General features: G+C 48.5%; 1 protein-coding gene across 16 annotated transcripts in view; it reads left to right on the top strand.

The window, feature by feature from the left end:
- Window positions 1-297: 297 nt before the first annotated feature.
- The window catches only part of LOC103627629 (histone-lysine N-methyltransferase SUVR5), a 31979-nt gene continuing 6901 nt past the window's right edge, over window positions 298-25375 (top strand). For 11 of the 16 annotated variants that reach the window (XR_004849692.1, XR_002262526.3, XR_002262523.3 and 8 more), the window contains exons 1-5: window positions 298-661; window positions 2801-3732; window positions 7086-7388; window positions 7459-7569; window positions 12557-12667. Coding sequence is in view for 7 of the 16 variants with exons in the window: in XM_035959257.1 (XP_035815150.1) it covers window positions 2917-3732; window positions 7086-7388; window positions 7459-7569; window positions 12557-12667 (1341 nt within the window). In the remaining 9 variants the exon portion in view is untranslated. The remainder of the gene's footprint in view (window positions 662-2800; window positions 3733-7085; window positions 7389-7458; window positions 7570-12556; window positions 12668-25375) is intronic. The other 5 variants (XM_020538666.3, XM_035959256.1, XM_020538664.3 and 2 more) reach the window with 4 other exon arrangements.

Raw genomic sequence — 25375 nt, forward strand, 5'->3', positions numbered from 1 at the left:
CCAGACCCACAATTAGATTAGGCCGTGCCAGATCTAGACCGTGCCAAAAATTGTGTGCTTTGGACCGGCCTATTAGGCACAACACAAATGTACACCTATTATAGGTGCCGCGCGTGTGGGCCACGCAAAGCTTGAGTGCTTGACCTCTTCTCACGCGGAAAGATTTTTATTGGCCGTGCCGCTGGCTATTCTAATTGGGCCTTCTTTGCATAGACTAGCTGGATTTCGGCGGTCCCTATTTGCTAGACCGGGCCGGATAGCTGTTTTGTAGACCCAAAGCGGCACAAGCGGTTAATCCAGACGAGGTGAAATCAGTTGGGGAGTTTTCTGCCTTTTCTTCTCCCCTTCTCTGTTTTCCTTCACCGCGCCACCGGGGGCGAATCGCGGACGCCGCTCACCTCCCCCATCTCCTCCCCACCACGTCGCAAACCCATCGTCACCATCACCGCCTCCGGCCGCGGCTCCCATCCTCGCGTGGCCGTCGCGATCCACTACGAGCTTCTCTCGTCCGGTCTTCCGAGTCTCGGCTACCTGCTCCTACGTCGAATCCTCGGGCCCTGCTGTCGCCACCGCCGAATCCTGCTGCACTCGCCGCAGCCGGGGAACGCGGACGGCCTGCGGGAGCTTGGCGCCTCCTCCTTCGCGTTGCGTCGTCACGAGGGTATTTTTCCCTTTCACCTCTATCTCCCTAAGGATCAGTGATGGTCATGCTCGGCTTCTTTGGGATTTAGACCGTTGAGCATTCTGCCGAATCTAGGGTCCCAATCCATAACCGAAATCGCCTCATGGATTCTAATCCATGGGCGCGTCGAACATCTACAGGTCTATATTTTCATTGGCACAATTTTACTGCACAATGAAACGTGCTGTTAGGGTTTTATGACACATTTATTTAGTGGCCCTGGCATCCGTACGAAAATGCCACTACATGTCTATATTTTGTGCATTTTTTTCATGCTTACCATATGCTATGCCCTCCTGAAACTTTGCTGTAGCTTAGACCAGAAAGAGAGAGAGAGACTGTGATTTCGTGCATGTAATTCAAATGGACTTCAATTGCATGGTACAAGTCAAAACGTGACTTTAATTGCATGGTACAAGTCAAAATGTGGCATGTTCGTTAATTTATTTGTGTCAGATTTGAAGTAATCCAGTATGTCTTATTCTCCTGCTGGGAGTTCGTCACTAGCCTATGTATTTGCATGACAGTGCTGTCATATATGACCAGCTGTTTAATTTATGATGCCAACTGTTGAATACACCATGGTTCTTAAAGCATTAAGGTGAGGTGCGGCGTTCCACCACCTTCCGGACGCCTAGGCGACCGCAAGGCGAGGCATGGCGACACCTTATTATCATATCAAGGAATAAAATGGCAGCAGGATGGAGGGAGAAAAAGAAAAAAGAGAGGGAGGGAGGAGGGAGAAAAAGAGAAGATAAGAGGAAGGGGAAGGAAAAAAGGACTGCCAGCCAGCCCACCAGCTCAGCCCATATGCCCATCCCTCCCATACCTATCTTGACCTACTTCTCATGATCTCATCTATCCCTCATGCCCGTCGCCCTGCTCCCTCATGCCGCCGCACTCCTCCCTCATGGCGCTGCCCTGCTTCCCGCTCCAGCGCCTTCGCACTGCCTCCCTACTTCCAGCTCCAGTTGCGCCGCCCACCCCTTCAATCTCCCTCCAGCGCCGCTCCCCTACCCTTCGAGCTCCCTCCAAAGCCGTCGCCGCTGCCCATCCAGCGCCGCGCCCTGTCCTTGAAGCTCCCTCCTGCAAGGCGACGGTGGACGCCCTGAGTTTTTGAGCGCCTGGACGCCTAGGCGACGCCTTAAAAACCATGGAATACACTACTTTCTTCGTTTATTTTTATGCTTGAATCAAACCTTTCACTCTACATTATGCTTCAAAAGTTGGATGCCTAGCTGCCTAGGCGCTAGGCATCACCTCTTTCGCCTAGTTTCCTCGTAACCCGCCTTGGTGAATATTTAGCTTGCATAATCACCTAGGTAGCAACTGCTGTCTGCCTATCGTAAAACTTTCTAGAACACCATGTTTTCCTGTAAATTTTAAAAATAGCACGAGAGAAGAAAATAATACTCTCTTGTGTATTTTGTGAGAAAAAGAACAAAATAATACTCCATCTGTACCAAAATTAAATTTGTTTTAGGCAAATAGTGAATTCATCAAAGATTTGATGTATGTGTTTTATATGTGTGTCTAGATTCACCATCATCCATTGAATATAGACATAGAAACCAATAGCTAAAACAACTACTATTTTGGACGAAGGGAGTACTGTTTTTTTGCATGGGTAGTGCTCTCACTTCACACGTTTGCGAAATAGAAAATTCAACGTAAGTTATAATGTAAGCCCTGTTTGTTTCAGCTTTTTTCAACTTCTGGCCACCAGAAGCTGTTGAAGACTACCAAACGTCTAGTTTTTCAGCCCGCTAGTATGAGAATCACTTTAGTCAAAACCATTTAAAATCAACGTGAACACATAATCGGTCGAGTCGTGGCGATAGTAGGAAACTGTCACTTTCTACATCCTAAACCCTATGGACTCTTTTATCTTCCTCCACATGTAATCTCCACGATACTCAGAATCTCTCCACAACTAGATTTTCAGAAAAGCTCCTCAGAAATAAGCTGAACCAAACAGGCCTGTATTCTTTTCTGGTTCAAATGCAACTCTGTTAGATTTTCATGAGGTTTTTAGTTTTTCCCTTTTTCCTCCATAATATGTTTCCTTCCGAAGCGCTGCACATACTCTAAACAACAGTTCTTTTTCCCCCTATGTAGAACTAAGTCAACAGTCTTTATGGGCTTCATGCTAGTAGAGGATAATTCCAGCACTGCTTTTGGAGGTCCTGCTATTCTTTCTCATATGGATTGGTAGACCAGATCCTGGCAAAGCAATGCTGATGGACCCTCCTGTTATGCAAATGGACTGCAAGTTGAAAAATGACGTGGATAAAACATCATCAATTGACTATGATAGGAAGGTGACCATCTCACATGATGATTATGGGTGGGCAGGCTCTGATGTCAAACCAAAAGATGATATAGTATGTAACCCTGTGGAGGTTAGTAATGCTTGTCAAACAGGCATAAATGAGGTATTAGATTCTGCTTCCAAAAATTCACCTCTTAACTTGGGTGATTTACCTCAGGGTGCAGAACTAAGAAATAAGAATGGTGACAGTTCCTACTCCAATGTAAAACTTCAGTTGAACTCAAGTGCTGGAAATAATAATGGCTTGCAAACTGATGATGACAACTTTACTAAACAATATTTTGGTAAGAAGGATATGCATCATCGACAGGAAGAGATGCATCCTTCTTCCAACACAGTGTCATTACCAACTTCATGCAGACTCAATGGAGATGCCACACCTTCTGAAGAGGAGAAAATAGCAGAGGATCGTGTCAAAGTGGATGGAAATGTAGATGCTGTAATTAAGGAAGTCGAAACTGACTTGGTAGGATGCCATGCACATCAGAAAGAATTTCAGTGCACGCTCCAAGATCTATCAGAAATAGCCTGCAGTATTGATTTAGTACATAATACATCTTCTCCACAAGGAGAGAATAAGAAGCCTGTCTCCCCTTTAAATGGCATGGGCCATTATGTTGATAACAATAGTTGTAATGGTGATACCAATTATAAAGGGGAGGAGCTCAATATGGGGGATGCTGGGGATGAGGATCATGCTATAGCACTTTGGGTGAAGGTATACTTTCTTTTTTGGGGTTATATAAGGAAGTACTTGTCATGTTTCAGGTTCCAGAACCTGTGCATTTAATAGATACACCAATGTATTACTGGGGTGGCCAACTCATAGCTCTGTTATGATTTTCTGATTGTAGTCTTATTAGTTTCAGCTTTATTCCAGTTAAACAATGACACACTTGAGTGGTCCATGTAAAGTCTTGTATTCTTTATTAGTCCTAAAAAAAGTAACTTGAGATCGAAGGTCGAAGCCATATCTAAAATAATTAGATGGGGCTTCTTTTCATATACGATCTCAGAATGAATACCTTCCCATGTGGCCATGTCCTATTAAACATTTTTGTTTCATGACTCAGATAGAATGTTGTGGTGTATGTTACTAACCTTAGGATTGACAAATGATGATTAGTCCCTAAGGACTATATAATATATATATATAGGCAGTAGACCCCAAACATCAGAGTGAATTAGATCAAAAGATTTAGCAGAATGGGAATTACTAGTAAAATATGGAAGTTGTATTTGTTTTCCAAGATGACAACCTTTATAATGAAAACTGGACTCAACATGAGTAGAGCCTAAACATCCTGACTTTATTAGAGTAGACAGACGGGATCCACATAAGTGACCTAGACGATGATGCCACTGGGCGAATGACGTCGTGGGGCCCGAAGCAGCGAGCACATGAGGTGTAGTTGTAGGGGATGAAGGAAGGCGCAAGGTGTCCAAGATGTAAAGGCGAGGCGAAGATTTACGGCGACGGCCAGTCCCAATCACATCCCCTGTTTTGCGATCCTGTACAAAACAAGATGAGTCATCAAATCCAACAAAACAATTGTGATCGGTAATTTGACCAACTGATAGTAGATCCATGGATAATTGAGGTACAAAAAATATATTTGGGACAGTAAAAGTTGAATCAGAAAGAGAACCCTTGTGGGTGACATGACATAAAGTACCATCAGCAGTCTGAACAGAAGTACCCTCGGTGACAGGTGTAGTAGACGTCAGCCGTGACTTATCAGATGTCACATGAAAGGAAGCTCCAGAATCAAGAACCCAAGATGATGACAAAGCACCAGCAGATGAAGTAGCAGCAACCGCAACTGAGCCTCTAGAAGATGGTCCTGTACCACGACCACGAGTAGCACGACGGACACGAAAATCAGCCAGCTTCTCTGGAAACTTAGCAAAACAGTTCTCAGACCGATGAGTGGTCTTTTTGCAGTGTTCACAAGGCGGAAAGGAAGTGTTCCTAGACCTCTGAGTAGCAGCCAACACACTATGAGAACTCACACCAGTAATAGAGGACATAGACTTCAGACGAGTCTCTTCAGCAAGCAATTCGGACAAAGCCTGAGCCATGGTGAGAGTATCTGAACTGTGAAGGAGCCTTGCACGAAGGGAATCAAATTCAGGTCGAACTCCCATAACAAATCTGTAGGTAAAGAACTTGTCAATGAACTTGTGGGCTGGACAAGGCACAGCGGTACAAGCGGGCACCATGGAGGTCAATGCACTCATAATCCGATCAAAAGCTGAATAATATTCATCAATGGACATATCATGTTGCTCAATCACATGAGTCTGTTGCATAAGGGTATGTAGAAGAGCACCACTATCCTGAACAAATCGATCCTTCAGATGTGACCAGATAGCCTTAGCAGTGGTAAATTTGGACAGACTCATAATCATAGTTGGTTTAGTGCTGTTGACCATTGCAGCCATTACCTTGCCATCATTTATCTGCCAAGTCTTGATTGCAGCAGCATTGCTTCTATCAGCTGCTAAAACTGGAGAATCTTCAGTCAAATGAAATAGTAATCCGTGACCTCTTAATGCAGTCTGGACACAAAAGGCCCATTCTGGATAATTCTGCCCATCAAGCACAATATTGACAACAATAGCGTTGGTCGACATAGTGAATAGCAATAAAATGCTGAAGATTAGCAGATCTGAAAAAAAACTGGCTTGATGGTACCGAGAGTCCGAGACTGTGCGAAGTCACAGGACAACAGCAGATCTGACGGGGGCTGCTGCAGCAGATTTGGCCGGGGCTACAGCAGCAGATCTGACCGGTGCTGCAGACAGTGCACAGGCCTGTGTGCGGCTGATGGCACGCAGGAGTCCGGACGGATCCGTGCAGGAGCCTGCGGGGACAGCGCGCAGGAGACTGCAGCGACAGCAACGGCGCAGCAGACGATAAACGGGGCAGAGATCCGCGCAGAAAGAAGGATCCGCGCAGGGGCAGAGATCCGCGCAGAGTGGCGGGGCAGATCCACGACGGTGCAGGCGACCAGCGCAGATGGATGACGCAGAGCAGCGGGGCGGAGATCCGTGCAGGAGATGGCGCCGCAGAAGCCAACGGCGCAGCGCGGGGCGGAGTCCGCGCAGGAGCTGCCGCAGAAGCCGACGGCGCAGCGTGGGGCGGAGTTCGCGCAGGAGCGGTGGCACCGGGTGGCCGCGACAGCAGGCCGCAGCAGCCGACGGCGCAGCGCAGGGCGAAGATCCGCGCGGGCCGCAACGCGGGACGAAGATCCGCGCAGAGACGGCGGCGCCGCGACTGCAGCGGAGGATGGGTGGCCGCGACGGATCCGCCGCAGCAGCCGACGGCGCAGCGCAGGGCGGAGATCCGCGCGGGCCGCAGCGCGGGACGGAGATCCGCGCAGGGACGGCGGCGCCGCGACTGCAGCGGTGGATAAGGGGACCGCGACGGCGGCTGAGGATGGGGTAGGCCGCGACGGCGGCTGAGGATGGAAGGCCGCGACGGCGGACGACAGCTGAGGATAGGGAGGCCGCGACGGCGGCCGGCGGCTGAGGATGGGAAGGCCGCGACGGCGGCTAAAAAATTAGGAAAAACCCTAATCGTAACCTGCTTGATACCATGTTACTAACCTTAGGATTGACAAATAATGATTAGTCCCTAAGGACTATATAATATATATATAGGCAGTAGACCTGGGCCTAATGGGCCTTAACAGTGTAAAATATGCTGGATTTCCTTCTAAAATTTGTACCGTTGCTTTCTTCTGTTTGTTCAGCTAAATATTGCATTTTTAAGTGAAGAAGGGGTATCTTGGCATTCAAATAACTATTTTCTGTACACTGAGCTTTAGGCACTGCAATAACATGTTCTTCTTTTGTGCATAATGAAAATAATATATTTGGTACATTGGTGATTCTAGCATAATTTACTATAGCAAAAATGAAAGAGAAATTTTGTTCACTGAGCTACCTACAAGATCGTTAGTACTCCTATATAGTTCTACCTTCTTTTTGTAGCATAGAGAAGTTCCTGTTTTTTTCCTAATACCTCATCTGTGAAAGTGTTTTATCTTTTTCATGTGAAAACAGTGGAGAGGAAAATGGCAAACTGGAATTCGATGCTGTAGAGTAGATTGTCCTTTACCTACTCTAAGGGCAAAACCAACACATGACAGGAAGAGCTATGTTGTCGTTTTCTTCCCACGAACAAAAACTTATTCTTGGGTAGACATGCTACTTGTTCTTCCAATAGAGGAATGTCCTTTGCCACTTGTAAATGGAACTCATCGTAAATGGAGAAAGCTGGTGAAGGATTTGAACATTCCTCGACGATTCAACATGCAAAATCTTGCCGTTTTTATGATAAATTTAATTGATGAGCTTCATATCGAGGTTGGTTCTGTTCTTACAATTTCTCTTCGCCTTTGGCTTCAGTTGTTGACACAATTTATATGTTTATTAGGCTGTAGTTGATGATGCTCGGAAGGCTACAACATGGAAGGAATTTGCTCTGGAAGCGTCTTGCTGTAGAGATTACACTGATCTTGGGAAGATGCTCCTCAAATTTCAAAATGTAAATCCGAGAACCTTGTTTCATGTGGATATTTCGTGGAGCGTCATGCCAACTTTTTAAAGCAAATATAATGTCCGTTTTGCTACTTAACAGTGCTTACCGTTGATGTTTTTTACTTACTTTTTCATTTTTTCCTGATTGCTATTATGGAAATAGTTTACATGTGACTATCTGACTGTGGTCTATCTCTCTGTGACCTTTACATGCCTTTCTAGTGCGAAAGGGCCTCTAGCCGAGTGCCAAGTTGGTTATGTGGTATGTGTAGCACTCATCATGTCCTGAGTTCGACTTCCTGTGGGAGTGAATTTCTGGCTTAACCCCTCGTCTGTCCCATGCCAAAGCATGGGTAAAAGGCCTGGCCCGATCATTCTAACATGGGCTACAGTGCCGTTGTGTATGGTTGGTGTAGGGGTTTGAGGGTTTTCTCGACCCGTGTAAGATCTTCTTCTTAACACAATGCCCCAGGGCCGTCTCATCCCCTTGCAGGTCGAGTTTTTATTTATGCCCGTAGTTCTACTGTACATCATTTTTCCTTTATTTGATGCTGGATGTACCGTTGTCATTATTACACATTTTATCTAGGATGTGTCACAGACTTCGGTTAAGACGACCATCATATCATGAAATAGAGCCTGCAAATAGTAATTAGCATTGTCAATTGTCATCATTGGTGACTTCATCATGTCGCAGTGTTGCAAAATTCATCCAAAACTTATTTATGTAGCAAACACAAGGTTAAGTAAGACTACTGATTCACTTTCAAATTCATCCTAAATGTCAAGAATCAAAATAGACATTCAGTCATTTAGCAGTGTTCATCATGTGCTGGCAGCAACACTTGTCTTTTTTGAATCTCAACATAAAAAATGAATTTAGGGTCAAACTTCTGCAAGTCTATTTAACTTTTGTGTTTACCACGTGCATATTTTTTGATCTCTCTTTTGAAACATTGCAACATGTTGGCTTAATAGCTCTACCTTTTTTTGCTATAGGGGATGCCTAATGCCAAACCCCATGACACCAGTTACAACAATGCCTTAGCAAGCTAGGTACACTAGACATGAGGCCCAGCAAGATAGTAATTAACAAAAAAGACTAATTTAGTACTAGTAGTATTCATTAGCTATGCCAATTTGGCAATTTGCAGATAAAAAACGAAAAAGAGAAAAACATCGATATCTTCCTTACCTCTTGTATACTATGTATCATAATTTATCCTAGGGAATCTTAACTCCTTAAAAAAGGCCTAGAGGTTTAGATTAAAGATTAGTAGAATATGAAGTTGTATTAGGACAATTGGTTCTTTTTTCCACAACAACAACAAACCTTTTAGTCCTAATCAAGTTGGGGTAGGCTAGAGTTGAAACCCAACATAGGTCACAAATCAAGATTCATGTGGATAGCTGTTTTCCATTCGCTCCTATTCAAGGCTAAATCTTTAAATATATTCCATCTTTCAAGTCTCATTTCACTACCTCTTCCCATGTTAATTTGGCCTTTCCCTGCCTCTCTTTCTATCACTATCGAGCCTTAAGATCCCACTACGCACTGGTGTCTCTAGTGGTCGACATGTCCAAACTATCTCAAACGGTGTTGGACTAGTTTTTCTTCAATTGGTGCTACCCCTAGCCTATCACATATATCATCATTTCGGACCTGTTCCCTTGTAAGGCCACAAACCCAACGTATGCATTTTCGCAATACTTATCTGCTAAACATGACATCTTTTTGGGCCAACATTCTACACCGTACAATATAACATGTCTAATTGTTGTTCTATAAAACTTGCTTTCTAGTTTGTGTGGTATTCTCTTGTCACATAGAACACCAGATGCTTGGCACCACTTTCTCCACCTTGCTTTCATTCTATGGCTAACATCATCAATATCCCCATCTCTCTATAGCATTGATCCTAAGTATCGAAGGTATCCTTCTTGTGCACTACTTGGTGTTAGAATACTGTTAGGTTTTAGATGTATTTTCCTGTTTACCCCTTCTGTAATGGGCTTTGGCCCACCTAACTCTTCTAATTAATACACTCCCAACCCAGGATTAGGGTTTCACACATTCCAACACTTGGCTTTCCAAACTATCATCTTCCTCATAAGTAGTAGTGCCGAAGTGACATCTCATGTATTCGGTTTTAGTTCCAATGAGCCTAAAACTTTTGGACTCTAGAGTCTCCTGCTACAACTCAAGTTTCGTATTTACTCCCGCTGGCTTTGATCAACTAGAACTAGCACTACATTGTCCGCTATAAGCATACATCGGGGCATATCCCCTTGTATGTCACTTCTGACCTCATCCATCTCCAAGGCAAAAAGGTAAGGGCTTAAAGTTGCTTTTGATGTAGTCCTATTCTAATTGGGAAGTCATTTGTGTCCCCATCAATTGTTCGAACACTAGTCACAACATTGCGGTATATGTCCTTAATAAGTCCAATGTATTTCGCTGGAACTTTATGTTTCTCCAAAGCCCACGACATAATATTCCTTGGTGTTTTGTCATAAGCCTTCTCCAACTTGGTTAGCCACTGCCATAGTATAGCTATGTCCCTGAGGCATTTCCATGTCCCGATTGGGATACCATTTAAGCTCATCGCCTTACCCCTTTTGTCCTTTTTAATGTCTCTCTAATATCAGATCCTTGGATCGTACGCACAAAACAGTGAAACACCTATTGGTGTCATCAAGAGTCATCCAACTAAAAGGTTGACTCCATTCTCCCCATTGAACAATTTGTCAAAATTCTCTCGTCATCTATGTTTGATCTCACCCTCCTTCACCAGGAGGTGCTTCGTTTCATCCTTAGTGCAATTAACTTGATTAAAGTACCTTGTCTTTCTCTCACGGTCCCTAGCCATCCTATATATGTCCTTTTCTTTTTTCTTTGTGCTCGAATATCGATAAATATCCTTGTATACCCTACCCTTTACCACACTTACAACTCGCTTTGTGGTCTTCTACTCTTCTTTGCTACCTTATTGTCCAAACTCCTGTCATGGTACATACATCTATAACAATCTTTCTTCTCAATTTTTTCATACATTTTTTTGGGGTGGGGGTGCGGGCTTGACCAATATCTAGGAGGAACTAGCCGTTATTGCTGATAAATAGGAATGATCCCCTGCAACACACGCAAAGGAAAAAGGACTCTAGCAAGTCTAGCTACTAGCTTGGGTGGTGGGTGTGTACACCCACACGGCCACACCTATTATCAACTGAGCTAGGCTCAATTCCTAACCCTTTAAGAAATCACCGTCCACTTCAAAGTTGTAACACCCCGTCCAATCCCTGGTCCGACGGTACTTACTCCTGGCAGCTCACTAGGTTCATATATTGTCCCCACAGACCAACACGAGTCTTTTGGTGCGCACTTTGTCGTCACTCATGCGCAGCCGAGAAAACTTCCCGGTCGGTCACCCATCCCAAGTTGCTCCAAGCCAAGCACACTTAACTTGGAGTTTCTTTCGAGATATACTTCCAAAAAAGAAGACGCACCTTGTTGATATGATTACTCTATTAATTCTATTAAGCCTTGGGCTAGGATATCCCATCCCAGGGGCCAGGATATCACAATCCACCCCCCTTAGAAGACCGACGTCCTCGTCGGTCAACCCCAATCCAGGAACCTCCCCTCTTAGCCACGTCTGTGTGTATAGTGTCGTCATATGCCATGCCATGTGACCACTCTGGGCCCACATACGCCATGCGCCATATACCCGAACCCCCTAACCCACACACGCCCGTGAAACCGCGAGGATCGGCTCTGATACCACTTGTAACACCCCGTCCAATCCCTGGCCCGACGGTACTTACTCCTGGAAGCTCACTAGGATCTTATATTGTCCCTACATACCAACACGAGCCTTTTGTGCGCACTTTGTCCTCACTCATGCGCACCTGAGAAAACTTTCCGGTCGGTCACCCATCCCAAATTGTTCCAAGCCAAGCACACTTAACTTGGAGGTTCTTTTGAGATAGGCTTCCGAAAAAGAAAATGCACCTTGTTGGTATGGATACTCTATTAATTATATTAAGGCTGTCTCCAACAATAGCCGGTAAATTGTTCTGTCCGCTACATATAGCGTTTTCTTCCATCCTGTTTCCGCCCAACAATAGCCGGTAAAAGATCCGCTAAAATTTACAGGGTGTTTGCCGTCCGCCAAACGTAGCGCACGAGCGGTCGTCCTCTATACGCAACTGTCTGCTGTCTGTTTCTTCCTCCGGCTTTATTTAGTATTTTTTCTCTAGACGATCGACCCAACTTCCTCCGCCTTTGTTTATTATTTCTTTGGACGATCGACACATATCTACACTGGCACAGAACGTGACAACGAACAAATATATAACAGAAATTTCCAATAATTTGTTAATGCTACTATTGAAAGATGAGTAATTTGGTTATAATTTTTTTTGGACAAGGTTTTTTCTTTCATAAATTAAGGCGTTATTTTTTTTATAAAAAAAGGTGAAAAGAAAACAAATAAAAACTAAGAAACGAGAAAAGAAAGTCCGCTGTAGTTTTAGAGGACCGAATTTAGGAGACGTTGTTGGAGATTGAGAAGATATAGAGGACAAAATTTTTTTGAGTGTGCTGTAAAGGACAGAGAATATTCATTTAGGGGACGAAATTTTGGGGACGTTGCTGGAGACAGCCTAAGCCTTGGGCCAGAACATCACCATCCCAGGGGCCAGGATATCACAAAAGTCTTTGTTTGCAAAATTATGTCATGTACACTCTATGATACTTATCATGATATGTTTATTTAATCCAACTATACAAAAAGACAAGTCATGTAAGAATACCTACACATTTTATTGATCATTATGTGGTATCTTAAGCTGGACTAGATGTTCACTAGGACTTTCTGAGTTTCCATAGATGTGCGTCAGTGCGTCATTGGTCGTCTTACAAATATTTAACATGTCAATTATTTTCTTTGTATGTTTCCCAGCATTGTTTCATCTTAATCGTTTGATTTCAGATGATTCTTCCTGACTACATAAGCTATGAATGGCTACAAAATTCTTTTAAGATGTGGAACCAAAAGTGTATGAATGCACATGATGCTGAGACTATTGAAATGCTTTGTGAGGTACTATAATTTTTGTCCTTCTCTGCACCATGTTGTTTGGAAGGTTGCAATTTACGGCTGCTCGAAGCTTAACATTGTCATTCCTAAGCTCAATGACCGCCTAAGAACAAAATAAAACAACTCATGTCCGCCTAAGAACAAAATAAAACAACTCAGAAGGGATCTCCTCCCTCTCAACCTGGATCAAATAGAGTCTTCAGGTTCTTGGCACCTGCAAGGGACCAGTTCTGCTGCTCTTCCCTGAAACCCTCGACCTGATTAGCAAGGCAAGGACTAACTCCGTCAAAGACATATTTGTTTCTATGTTTCTAGAGGCTCCAAGCCCCTAGAATGACAGCGCTGTCGTTGAAGCCCTTTTTCTTGCCTTTGGGAATTAAGGACGAAAAACCAATACGGGAGAGAATAGAGTGCCAAAATTGCCTTGCAAACAAACTGCTGGAGATGATATGCTGCACGGTTTCCTCTTCTTGATCACAAAGCACGCAACACTTCGGGAAGTCAAGCCCGCTTTTTTCATCATGTCTGCAGTCCAACACTTGTTTGTTATTGATAGCTAGCCAAATGAAAAACTTGCATTTAGGGGTCGCCCAACTCTTCCAAACCATCTTCCAAGGCTCAAACACTACAATAGCCATGTAGAAAGCTCTGCAAGCCGACTTAGATGTAAACAACCCAGAATTGGAGAACCTCCAAACATGTTTGTAAGTGAGTAATTACACGGGGAGAACCCCAAACCCTAAACCCTAACACCCCCCGCAGTCACAATTCTATCCTGTACAAATGTCGAGACTAGACCGAAAGTCTAAAAATACACTCGATGGTAACCCCTTTGTGAAGATGTCGGCGAACTGCAGCGTGGTGAGGACGCTGAGAACCCGAACGTCACTGGAAGTGACACGCTCGCGGACGAAGTGTAGGCCGATCTCCACATGCTTCATGCGCTGATGATGCACGAAATTGGTGGAGACGTAGACCACGCTGACGTTGTCGCAATAGACAAGGGTGGCGCGCTGAAGGGGGCTGTGGAGCTCGTGTAGCAGTTGGCGTAGCCAGGAGGCCTCTGCCACGCTGTTGGCCACGATGCGGTACTTGGCCTCTGCGCTGGAGCGGGAGACGACGGGCTACTGCTTGGTGGCCTAGGAGACAAGGTTGGCGCCCAGGAACATGACATAACCGGATGTGGACCGACGCGTGTCAGGGCAGCCAGCCCAGTCAGCGTCAGTGTAGATGACGAGCTCTGACGTCGGGGATGATCGGAGTAGGAGTCCGTAATCGAGGGAGACACGGAGGTAGCGTAGGATCCGCTTGAGGGCGGTGAGGTGGGGCTCCCGCGGTGTGTGCATATGCAGGCACACCTGCTGGATGACGTAGGCGATGTCGGGCCTAGAGAAGGTGAGGTACTGCAGTGCGCCGGTGAGGCTTCGGTAGGACATCGCGTCGGCGACCGGGGGCCTGTCGTCCTCAGAGAGCTTCACTTGAGTGTCAACATGTGTGGAACAGGGCTTGCAGTCGGACATGCCAGCCCACTCCAGGATGTCGATGGCGTACTGGCGCTGGTGGAGGAAGAGCTCCTAAGGCCGGTGCTCGGAGGTGATGCCGAGGAAGTGGTGGAGGGGCCCCGGGTCCTTCATCGTGAACTCCCGCTGAAGGGCGACGATCGTGCGCTGTAAGTCGGCGGTGGATGCCGTGAGCAGAATGTCGTCGTTGTAGAGCAGGAGGTAGACAGTGTCGTCGCCGCGCCGGTAGATGAGCAAAGAACAATGACGTGTCCGACTTGGCCTCGATGAAGCCGATGGAGGCCAAGTAGCAGGCGAAGCGACTGTACCATGCTCGTGGCGCTTGCTTGAGGCTGTATAGTGGCGGTTCAACCGACAGACCAGATTCAGGTGAGTGGTGTCGACGAAGCCGGTGGGCTGGTTGCAGTAGACAGTCAACGTCAGAGTACCGTGGAGGAAGGCATTCTTGATGTCGAGCTGGTGGATTGCCCAAGTCCAGGAGGGCGAGGGAGAGGTCGGCGTGGACGGTGGCGAACTTGACGACGGGGCTGAAAGTATTGTTGTAGTCCACTCCAGGACGCTGGGTGAATCCTCGAAGGACCCAACGGACCTTGTAGCGGTCGAGGGAGCCGTCCAAGGTCAGCTAGTGGCGAAAGAGACACTTGCCGGTGACCACGTTGGTGCCTGGTGGACACGACACTAGGGCCCAGGTGTGCTTGGCCAGTAGGGCCTCGTACTCCACCTCCATAGTGTGATGCCAGTGTGGATCAGCAATGGCGGTGCAAACGGAGGAGGGCATTGGGGAGGCATCCGGAGGAGTGGTAGTCGTATCAGCTGCCAGGATCAGCCGGTCGATGGGGTGGAGAACGACGACGACGCGTCGAGTCACCATCGGGTGGACTTGCCCGGGGTCGCGGTTGATGGCGATCGGGTGGTACACAGGTGGCTCGGAACGGGCCGACGAGATATCGGGAGCCACATGCATGGCCTGCTCGCGACGGTGGGGTCTGTGAAGTGAGCCGCGCTCGTCGACGGGCTTAGGCCAAGGGGCGTCAAGGGAGTGACGCGCCTGCGGCGGTGGTAGACGAGGGCGGGGTTGGCAAAGCGGCCCACGCTCGTCGACTGGGGTGCAGGTGTGGTCGTCAGGGCCGTGCATGGCGCAAGCGGGGTCGACGGGGCCGCACGTGGCGCAGAAAGAGGCGCGAGCGGAGGCATCGAGGCCACGAGAGGTGCGGGCAACGACGCAATGCGGGGCGCCTGAGGTGGAGGGGGGAACCGGATCGGACTCAAGGAGGGAGTTGAGATCGGTGGGTGGGGAGGAGCCATCATGGGGAAACATCTTCGTTGAAAACGACGTGACAAGAGATGATGTGGTGGGAGACGAGGTCAAGATAGCAATACCCCATGAGTGAGAAAGAAGGAACGGAAGGCGTGGTTGTCGAACTCGCTGCCATTGTCACACTGTAGGGCACAGACTGGTCGACGAAACTGGGTGGATACCCAGATGAAGAAGTCTGTGAGGGTGGTGAACGTGTCAGACTTCAACCGAAGAGGAAAAGTCCAAAGAAAATGGGGAAAATCATCCAAAAGCATCAGATAGTTTTTATAACAAATAGACTGAGTACATGGGACTATGGGAGGTCCACAGAACACAATGAACCAGGTCAAAAACCTGCTTAGTCCGAGAAGTAGTAAATGGGAGATGAGTATGTTGGCCTAATTGACAAGCATGACAGAGACCCTCGAAATGTTCCATACTACATGAAGGAGCTAAACTACTGCCAATCTTGTTCACGACGTCGGGTCCTGGATGGTCGAGACGACGATGCCAATTGGTGGAGGAGGTGGTGGAGACCAGGACGGGAGGTGGAGACACGTCAGTGGTGGAAGGCCAGAGCGTGTAGAGAGGCCTCGAGTTGTCACAGCGGGCGAGGGGGGTCTCGGTGGCCAGATCCTTCACAAAAAACCAGAGGGGTCAAACTCAATGGAACAAGAGTTGTTGATGGTGAACCGACGAATAGAAAGAAGACTATGAGTGATATGTGGGGCTACGAGAACGTCGTTGAGATAGAACGGCCCAGGGAGAACCAAGGCACCTACTGAGGTGATCGACAGAGTGCAACCGTTTCCTACAACGATCGAGGAGGGATGTGAGGAATGGAGGGGATTGGAGCGAGAGAACATGTCTGTTGTGGGGGTGGTGTGGTAGGAAGCACCAGAGTCAATGACCCAGTCAGAGGAGGGTGGGGTCAATGACCCAGTCAGAGGAGGGTGGGGCCATCGCCATGGTGCTAACTGCGGCGGTGAGGGAGGCGTGGTCCCATCCTCCAGCCAGTGGGGACCAAGGAGTCGAGGTGGGGGTCCTCGTCGGCGGGAGCTGGGGCGGAGCAGGCGACGTCGGTGGCACGTCGTAGGGAGGCGCCAGATGCACGGCGTTGGGGGACACTGTCAGGAGGGCCGACGTCGGAGGATGGGAGGCACTCGGGCTGTAGAATGACGACCATGCCTGGCTGCCACCCCGGTTGGAGGGACCACCTCGGGTGGAGTCGCAACCCCGTGGCCGCCCTTGCGGGGGCGACGACCTCCTTTGGCGGTGGAAGCCGGACGAGGAGATGCAGGGGTCACGGGAGGAGGGTAGGTAGGGGCCCCGGTCGAAGGAGGACGAGGGGTCTGCCCCCCGGAAGGCGCCTGACCACCGGGAGGAGCGCTGTAGAGGGCTGAGGCCGGAGCGGGTGCCTTAGTCACCATGGTGAGCTCCTCGAGGAGAAGCTCGTTCCGCACGACATGGAAGGTGGGAAAGGGCATGATCCTCTTGATGAGAGTCTTCAGGTGGCCGTAGCAGGGGTTGAGGCCACGTAGAAGGTTCAACACCAAGGTCGCGAAGGGAGTCCGCCATGCCCTTCATCTGGCGGCAGTACTCCCCATGGAGAGATCCCCCTGAGAGAACTGGTAGAACTTGGCGTCTAGGTGGAGAGCCCGGGCGTCCCGGTTTTCGAGGAACTGTTCCTCGAGAACGAGCCATGCTTGTCGGCCCATGTCCGCCTGGTCGTGGATGATGTTCTATAGCTCGATGGTGATGGTGCCGTGGAGCCACAAGAGCACCACACTATCCATCAGGCACCAGGATGGAGACGGCGGGGTAACGAGGTCGTCGAGGACGTGGTTGGTGAGAGCATACCGCCGGAGCGTGAGGACCTGACCCTGTCAACGAGGGTAGTGGGCTATGGGAGGACGCCGGGTCCAACACAATGGACACTATGGTCCGGATCTTGTGCAGCCTAGCGGCCTGAGCGTGGAGTGCGGCGATGTGGTCGTCGTCGAGTCCAGAGGCGAGGGGGGCCTCGGGAGTGAGCGGAGGAGCCTCATGGATGACTGGAGAATGGCCTAGGATGAGGCGCTGCGCGGTGGCCATCTGGTGGTTAGAGCTGCGCCCATGGCACACTCTTGCCCCCAAGGTGAGAGTCGCGACGCGCTCGGTCCGGGGAGGCAGCAACGACCTTGGATGGTGGCGATAGTCGTAATCAACGTTGAGGAAGCCGACGAGGAAGCGACGACCTCGGTCCATGTAGGAGCAGCAAGGGCGGGGAAGGCCAGAGGGGAACTGCGACGCTGTTGAGCAGTGACAGTCGCGTCGGGGAGGGGGCCTGAGGCCGGCGATGTAGGGGGCTCCCCCAACAACGAGGTCGCTGCGGATCGACGTACCGTGGGGAAGACGGAGCGAGTCGGCGAAGGACGGGCGCTCGCCTAGGGTTGCGTGCAGATCGATCGAGGAGGGGCCCGTGCCCAAGGAGGGGTTGAGGTCGCCGGTGGTGCGTAGGGCTGTGTGCAGCTCGACCGAGGAGGGGGTCACGCCCGGGGCCGCGCCGATGGTGGCGTACGCGGTGGTGGCGCTCGTGGGCAGGGACGCGACGACGGTCGCGTTGGGGCGTGAGGCCACGGTGACGCGCGTGTCGAGGCCGGCGGCGGCCGCGCCAAGCCAGGCGTCTGCGCCGGCGTCCAACGTGAAGGAGAGGGGGAGGGAGGGAGCGCTGGGGTGGGGATCCATGGCAGGCTGGCGGTTGCACGGGTCAACGGGGAGGAGCGCCCGACGGCGGAGCTGGTGGAGCCGGCGGCGGTTGGGGAGGGGATGGGGTGGGGAGAGAGAAACTTACCTAGCTCTATACCATGTGGGAAACCCTAAACCTGACTTAGGGATGGGTGTTGTATTAATAGACTTGAGTTAACTGGGCCTGGCCCATTACACAGAGGTGAGAGAGTAATTACATGGGTAGAACCCCAAACCCTAAACAGGAATCTAACAGCTTCAAAAATTCCAGAATGCCAGCCAGCAACATGTTCCCTTTGATATCTTGCACCCAGGCGAGAGAAGGAAGGGCCTGCTGAACAATTCTGCACTTTTTTATACTTTTTGCCTCCCCAGCAGCAATCAAAGGTGCAATCTCAACAATAGAGCTGCCATGAATCCACCTATCCTCCCAAAACAAAGTTGTAGCTCCATTACCAATATTGGTAGTCACTTCAGCCTGAAAGAGAGCTCTTGCTTGAGAGGAAATGTTGAGGTTTATACCAGCCCAAGGTTTAGAAGGCTATTTCTTCTAGAGCCACAGCCATCTTAACTGTAGAGCCCAACTCATGGTGAGAAGATCAGGAATGCCCAGACCTCCAAGCTCAAAGGGTCTAACAATTTTATCCCAAGCTATAAGGCAGCTACCCCCTCTAGCCTCCCTCCTGCCTTTCCATAAGAAGCTCCTTATTTTGTCAATAGCTTTGATGCACCATTTAGGGACATTGAACGCAATTAGCAAATACACCGGAATAGACTCATTTCTAAACCACTATAAAAACTTTGGTTTGCTACCCTTTCATAACCTCCTAATTGACATCCTAGATTCATTCTTTTACTAACTTTCCTCATCTGTGCCTGCCATTTTATTGGCAAATTTATCTATGCTTATAGCAAAGTGGGCAATGAATCTTATAATTTCTTAGATTTAGTGTGTGTTTGGGTGGGGTGGGTAATCAATGGGGCCCATTATCCTCACCCACCATCTGTTGCGGACCAATCCTTTCACGAGACTTAAAATCATCCCTCTCTACTTCTGTTTCTCGCCGCAGCCTCTCATTCCTTCTTCTCAAGCACATTCAGATCCGGCAGACTGGCCATGGCAGCACACAGAGAAGGTGCCAAGGTCATACGTGCTAGCAGCCTAGCAGAGGTGGGATGCAGAAATTTTTTTTTGGGGGCACTGCTGGCGTTGTGATCTGGATCTATCTGCAGCCATAGTGCGTGGAAACCACCAAAGCGGCTTTGCATCTGTATGCAGCCATTGATTCCTGGCTTCTTTTTCAGTTCTGTTGCATAGGTGAGGGGAACAAAGCAGTCATGATTCTCTTTGTGAATAGAACAGATGTGGGGATGGATCAGGTTTATGCCTCTTCATGTGGAGTTGCCGATCGTTTGTTTCTTGCATTACTTTCTATTGTCAGCTAGTTGATTCATGCATTTTCCACAATTACTTGCCTAATCTTCTCTTGCTTAGTTAAATTCCTTTCTCCTGGTAGAGATCTTTCCTCTTTGGTCAATGTTTGTGACTGCTGTGTAGGGATTATCATCAATTGGTCACCACCCACAAGGCTTATCTGGTTCCATGAAAAGTTGGTTCTGGCCATGTGGGGCAAATGCAGGGGCAGATCTTTTTTTTTTCTGGAATACGCAGGAGAGCTGCGCATCTTTGTATTAATAGAAGAAAAGAAAAAGGGGGGGGGGAACCCCAATACAACACACACACCACTAGAGACTAACTACGGATCACCGACTAAAACATGGAAGAAACACGACCCACACCGCTGTTTTAAGCCAGCAACTCATCGACTTGGAGGAAGGACAAGGCCTTGGCACCAGTCATGGACCAGAGCACCGCCTCTTCCCTAGCCATCCTAATGGCCATGACCAAGTTGGGATTACAACCATCAAAAACACACCTATTCCTATGCTTCCAAATGGTCCAAGCACCTAGAATCACTAAAGAATTGAAACCTTCTCTCACAAGATCCGATGCCCGGGAGCTGCTAGACTTCCACCACGACTCAAAGGATTCCTCATGAGCTGGATACAGATCCCGCAGCCCCACTGAATTAAGAAAATCAAACCAGAACTGCTTAGCAAAAACACACTTGACCAGCAAATGATTTATGGTTTCAGCCTCTTGGTCGCACAAGGGGCACTGCTCTGGTCGGTCTAGCCCTCTTTTTCTGAGCCTGTCAGCAGTCCAGCACCTATTATGTTCCACAAGCCAAATAAAGAACTTGCACTTCCCAGGAGCCCAAGATTTCCACACCCGCTTTGCTGGTTCGAACTGAACTGAACCAAGGAATAGAGCATTATAAGCAGAACTAGATGAATAATCACCTGAAGCGCTGAATTTCCATAAATGACGATCCCTTATTCCAGGCTGGAGCACAACAGCATCAAGTACTTCACAAAGTTCCAGGAATTCAGCGATGACTCTGACTGAGATTGCCCCTTGCACATCGGAGAGCCAAAAGAAATTAGGGAGAGCATCTTTGACCAACCGACTATTGGCAAGACGCAAAGGCACCAACTCAAACAAAGCAGGAGCTATGTCCTTAATACATCTCCCCTCCAACCATCTGTCCTTCCAGAAAAGGGTATTAGCTCCATCACCGAGCTTAGTAATAATGGCTGCAGCAATCAAATTTTTAACCACCTTACAAACATGAATGGGGAAGTCTGCCCAAGGCCTACTGGGGTCTGTTTTCTGCAGCCACGGCCAGCGAGCTCTCAAAGCCCAACAGAGGTTCTTTAACTCACTAATCCCCAGACCACCCAACTCCTTGGGACGGGTAACCTTAGGCCAAGCCAAGAGGCAGTGACCACCACAGAACTCTTTCCTACCCCTCCAGAGGAAACCCTTCCTCAGCTTATCGATTGCTTTGATGGCCCAAACAGGAAGGTCAAGTGCCAGAGCTGCATAAATCATCTTAGCCGTCATGACAAACTGCACATGAATAGCTCTACCAGCCCTGGTCATAAGTTCAGCTTTCCATCCTGGCAAAAGGCTGGCCACTCTATCAACAATGGCCTGAACCTGGTCCCTTGTGAGTTTCTTGGGAGACAAAGGCAAACCGAGGTACTTACAGGGAAAAACTGAAATATTGCATGGCAGCAAGTCCTGTAAACAATTCACCTCTTCTTCCCCACAGCAGATTGGAAACACATTGCTCTTCTGGACATTAGTCCTTAGACCTGAAGCTGAACCAAATAAATGAAGAATATCCATAACCATACTGATATCCGGGGCAGTAGGACATATAAATAACACTGCATCATCCGCATACAACGAGATACGGTGCTGCATACTCCTAGAAGAAAGAGGCTGAAGAAACCCTTCCTCAGAGGCTCGCTGCACAAGCAGATTCAAGACATCCATTACAAGAATAAACAACATAGGCGATAGAGGATCACCCTGCCTCAGTCCGCGTTGATGCCCAATACATTCCCCTGGCAGACCATTTAGTAAAATTTTGGTAGAAGATGAAGCTAATAGCCCGCATATAATATCACACCAGAGATGTCCAAAACCCAGTTTTTTCAAGACCTCGAGAAGAAAGGCCCACGATACCGAGTCAAAAGCCTTTGAAATGTCAAGTTTGAGAAGGATACGAGCCTGCTTCTGACAATGTAAGAATCTGGTCGTCTGCTGGACTAGCATGAAGTTGTCAAGAATAAACCGTTTTTTTATAAAAGCGGTTTGATTGGGGGAAACCATACGTTGCAGCCGGTCTGCTAATCTGTTAGCCAACAATTTAGTTACCACTTTCGCGAAACTATGAACCAGACTTATTGGGCGGAAGTCTCTCACACTATTGGCCCCCTCCACCTTGGGCAGAAGAGTGATGAATGCTGAATTCAGCGAACCCAAGTTTCTGAAATTTCTGGCCCAAATGCAGCGAATGGCCGCCATAAAATCAGCCATGATGACCGACCAACAACTCTTGTAAAATCTACCAGTGAACCCATCAGGACCCGGGGATTTGTCCGAAGGGAGGGCCTTAATTGTATCCCAGACCTCCTTCTCCGAGACAGGCGCATCCAGGGCAACGAGGTCAAAGGATGGCATCCCAAGAGCATCCAGATCAACTGTAACATCCCTTACTTCTGCAGTTTCAAGTAACCCTTGATAAAAATTAAAGAAGGCTGCTGCCTTTCCTTCATGGGCAGTCCAGATTTGCCCATCCTCTGAGTGTATTGCTGCAATGAAATTCTTTTTCTTCCTGAACCTTGTTTGTGCATGAAAGAGAGATGTATTGGCATCCCCATCTTTGAGCCACCCAATCCGCGATTTCAACCTTGCCACGGTACGAGAGATAGAAGACAGGGCAAGGGAGTGCTTCTTGAGCATGTTCCGGAGCCACAATTCAACAGGAGATAAAGAGCGGTTGTCCTGCGCAACCTCTAATTGATGAAGGAGCTCCCTAGCCATCTCCAACTGAAGCTTAATCTTCCCAACTTTTTTGTCATTCCAGCCCTGCAAACTCCTAGCCGTTGCCTTCAACTTCTTAGCGAAGGTAAGTAGAGGGCACGACCCTGCAGGAACAGACACCCAAGAATGGGCTACCACATCAATAAATCCCTCCATCTTAGGCCAAAATGCTTGGAAATGAAATCTCCCTTTTCCTCTACTGAAATCATGAAACCCAAGCAGCAAAGGGCAATGGTCGGAGTCATCCGTGGCTGAACTCTGGAGAAGAGAATCTGGGAATTGTTCCTCCCAATCTGTTGTGCAGAAAACCCTATCCAATTTGACCAGGGTAGGATTAGAGTGACTATTCGACCATGTATATTTCCGGCCAACCAACGGAATTTCATTAAGCGCCAAATCATTTGCCCATCTCCTGAACCTGCCCATCATGGCACGGTCTAAGTTATTATTATTCTTCTCTTCCTCCCTTAAGATCAGATTAAAATCCCCCAGCACAAGCCACGGCCCAGTACAAAGAGCCCTAATTTCTCTAAGAGATTGCAGAAATTGAATCTTCTCTTGATTCCCTTGCGGACCATACACACATGTAAGCCACCAAGGGGGGCTAGTGCTTGAATGAAAGTTCACAGAGACGCTATGACCGTCCACCCTGCTACTAGCACAAATACCAATGCTATTTTTCCAAGCCACCAAGATGCCACCACTAGCACCAACAGAGGGTAGGAATACAAAATTGTCAAAAGCTGGACCAAGCATCCGCAATACAAGGAACCGAGAAATATCCACCATTTTAGTCTCTTGAAGACAAGCCACATCAACTCGAGCAGAATCCACCAAAGTACGTACAACATCCTGTCTAGCAGACCCATTAAGACCTCACACGTTCCAAATAAGAAATTTTGAAGGATCCATAAGAGATGAAAAGAGAAACGACTACCAGGGAGGGACCCAACAAATCAGCAGATTGGTCCGCCCTGCAGCAGCTCCAAAGGCCTAGACCAGCCGAATAACGCTGCCATGGCCGTGACCTGTACCTCAGAAAGCCCTTTGCTGAAAACTCTGGCATACTCATCAAGGTCTTCTGGCCTAATAGTCACAACCTCATCAGCCTTCACAATACCAAGTTCCTTCAGAATACGTTTCTTGCCCTGTGTGGCCGGTGGAGGAGTAGGCAGCCTCTCCACTCCTGCACCAGCGACCCTTCTACTGCGTCGGGGTATCACCTCAGTGACTGAAGCCTTGCCCTGTCGCGGCCTTCTGACTGGCGCCCTCAGAATCCCACCAGCTGGTCTGGTCAGCTTATTGATGAACTCTTTTGCACCCGAAGGGGGGGGGGGGAGGAGGGGACGGGGACGCGCCAAGCAACTGACTGGGTTGACTATCCTTCTTCCTCCTCTGTCGAAAGTAAGTAATGATGGGGCCTCTCCGAGATAGGCGACTCGACGTTCGCGCCTCCACCAAGGCTGACATCTGCCCTCCCATGTCGAAAGTGGCCCGAGACGGAGATCCCAGGGGTGACCCCTGAATTGCCTGCTCCTTCTCGCATCCACCCAAAGAGCAACAAACTGCCGGAGCCCTCAAGGGTGAAGAGGGGGAAGATGGAACTGGCAGGGGGGAGTGAACTGGGCAACCACCGGACAGCCCCGACGCCCCAACCTCCACCATGCAGGCCTGCTCATGACTCCTGCCGAAACAGTCCACATTATCTTCAGACGCCTCAATCAAAGCCTCAATATTTAATTCCTTGACAGCAGGGACAAGCTCCTCTAAATTAGAAGAACCAGATAAAGATGTCTCCTTTGAAACCTCCTGATCCAACACTTCCTGTGAAATAGCCACGTGGCGGGGACAGATTGGCAGCGGACCTAGTCTCTCATGCACGGGGCGCCGAACGGCCAACGCTTCGGCAGGGCCTCCCTGCCCTGCCGGAGGAGCTTGCTGCAGGCGACGTCGACGAGACCTAGTGTCTCGATCATCATCAGACGCCGGCGGCGACGGGGGAGGGGAAACCTCGCCCGCCGGCGGAGAGATCAGAGACACCGAGGCCGTCACCTGATAAGCCAGAAGATTCTTCACAGTGGCCTCCACTTCAAAACTCTGAACCGGCTCCGGAATCAACAGATCAACAACAACCGGAATGAGCTCTGGAAACCGGCACCAACCAAGAACCCTGAAGGAGGATAAGTTCAGACGAGCAGCAGTGTCGGGATGAAGCTCCAATGCCGTGCAGTGCGCTCGCAACAAACTTCTAGCAGTTTCCACACTCCATGCATGCAACGGGACTCCCTCGAAGCTCACAGACACGAAGGAAGGCAGGGAAACCGCTTCAGCGTGTGCAAGCCTTGACCACTTGATGAACTTGAAAGACCCAGAAGGTGAGTTGAGAACAGCTCCGTTGTTGAATATACGCGATGCTGCTTGCTCATTTTGCATGCTGATCATTTGCATCTACTTAGCTTGATGGTTATCTCTGTTTTAATCACCGTTAATAGTTTATTGGATAATAAAATCTTTATCTATATTTTTTTGTTTGTACATTCCGGCTTTGCTTTATTTCGTGCTTAGAAATACCTACTTGGTGGTTAATAATTCAGGTTCTCTTTACTTACCTCATTCTCATTATTCAATTTGATATTGATGGTTGTGTTAATAATCATCTGAATTTCTTACACTAGATCCATAGAAGCACTAGTAGTTTTTGCATTGCC

The sequence above is a fragment of the Zea mays genome, chromosome 5 (assembly GCF_902167145.1).
Source record: "Zea mays cultivar B73 chromosome 5, Zm-B73-REFERENCE-NAM-5.0, whole genome shotgun sequence".
Lineage (NCBI taxonomy): Eukaryota > Viridiplantae > Streptophyta > Magnoliopsida > Poales > Poaceae > Zea > Zea mays.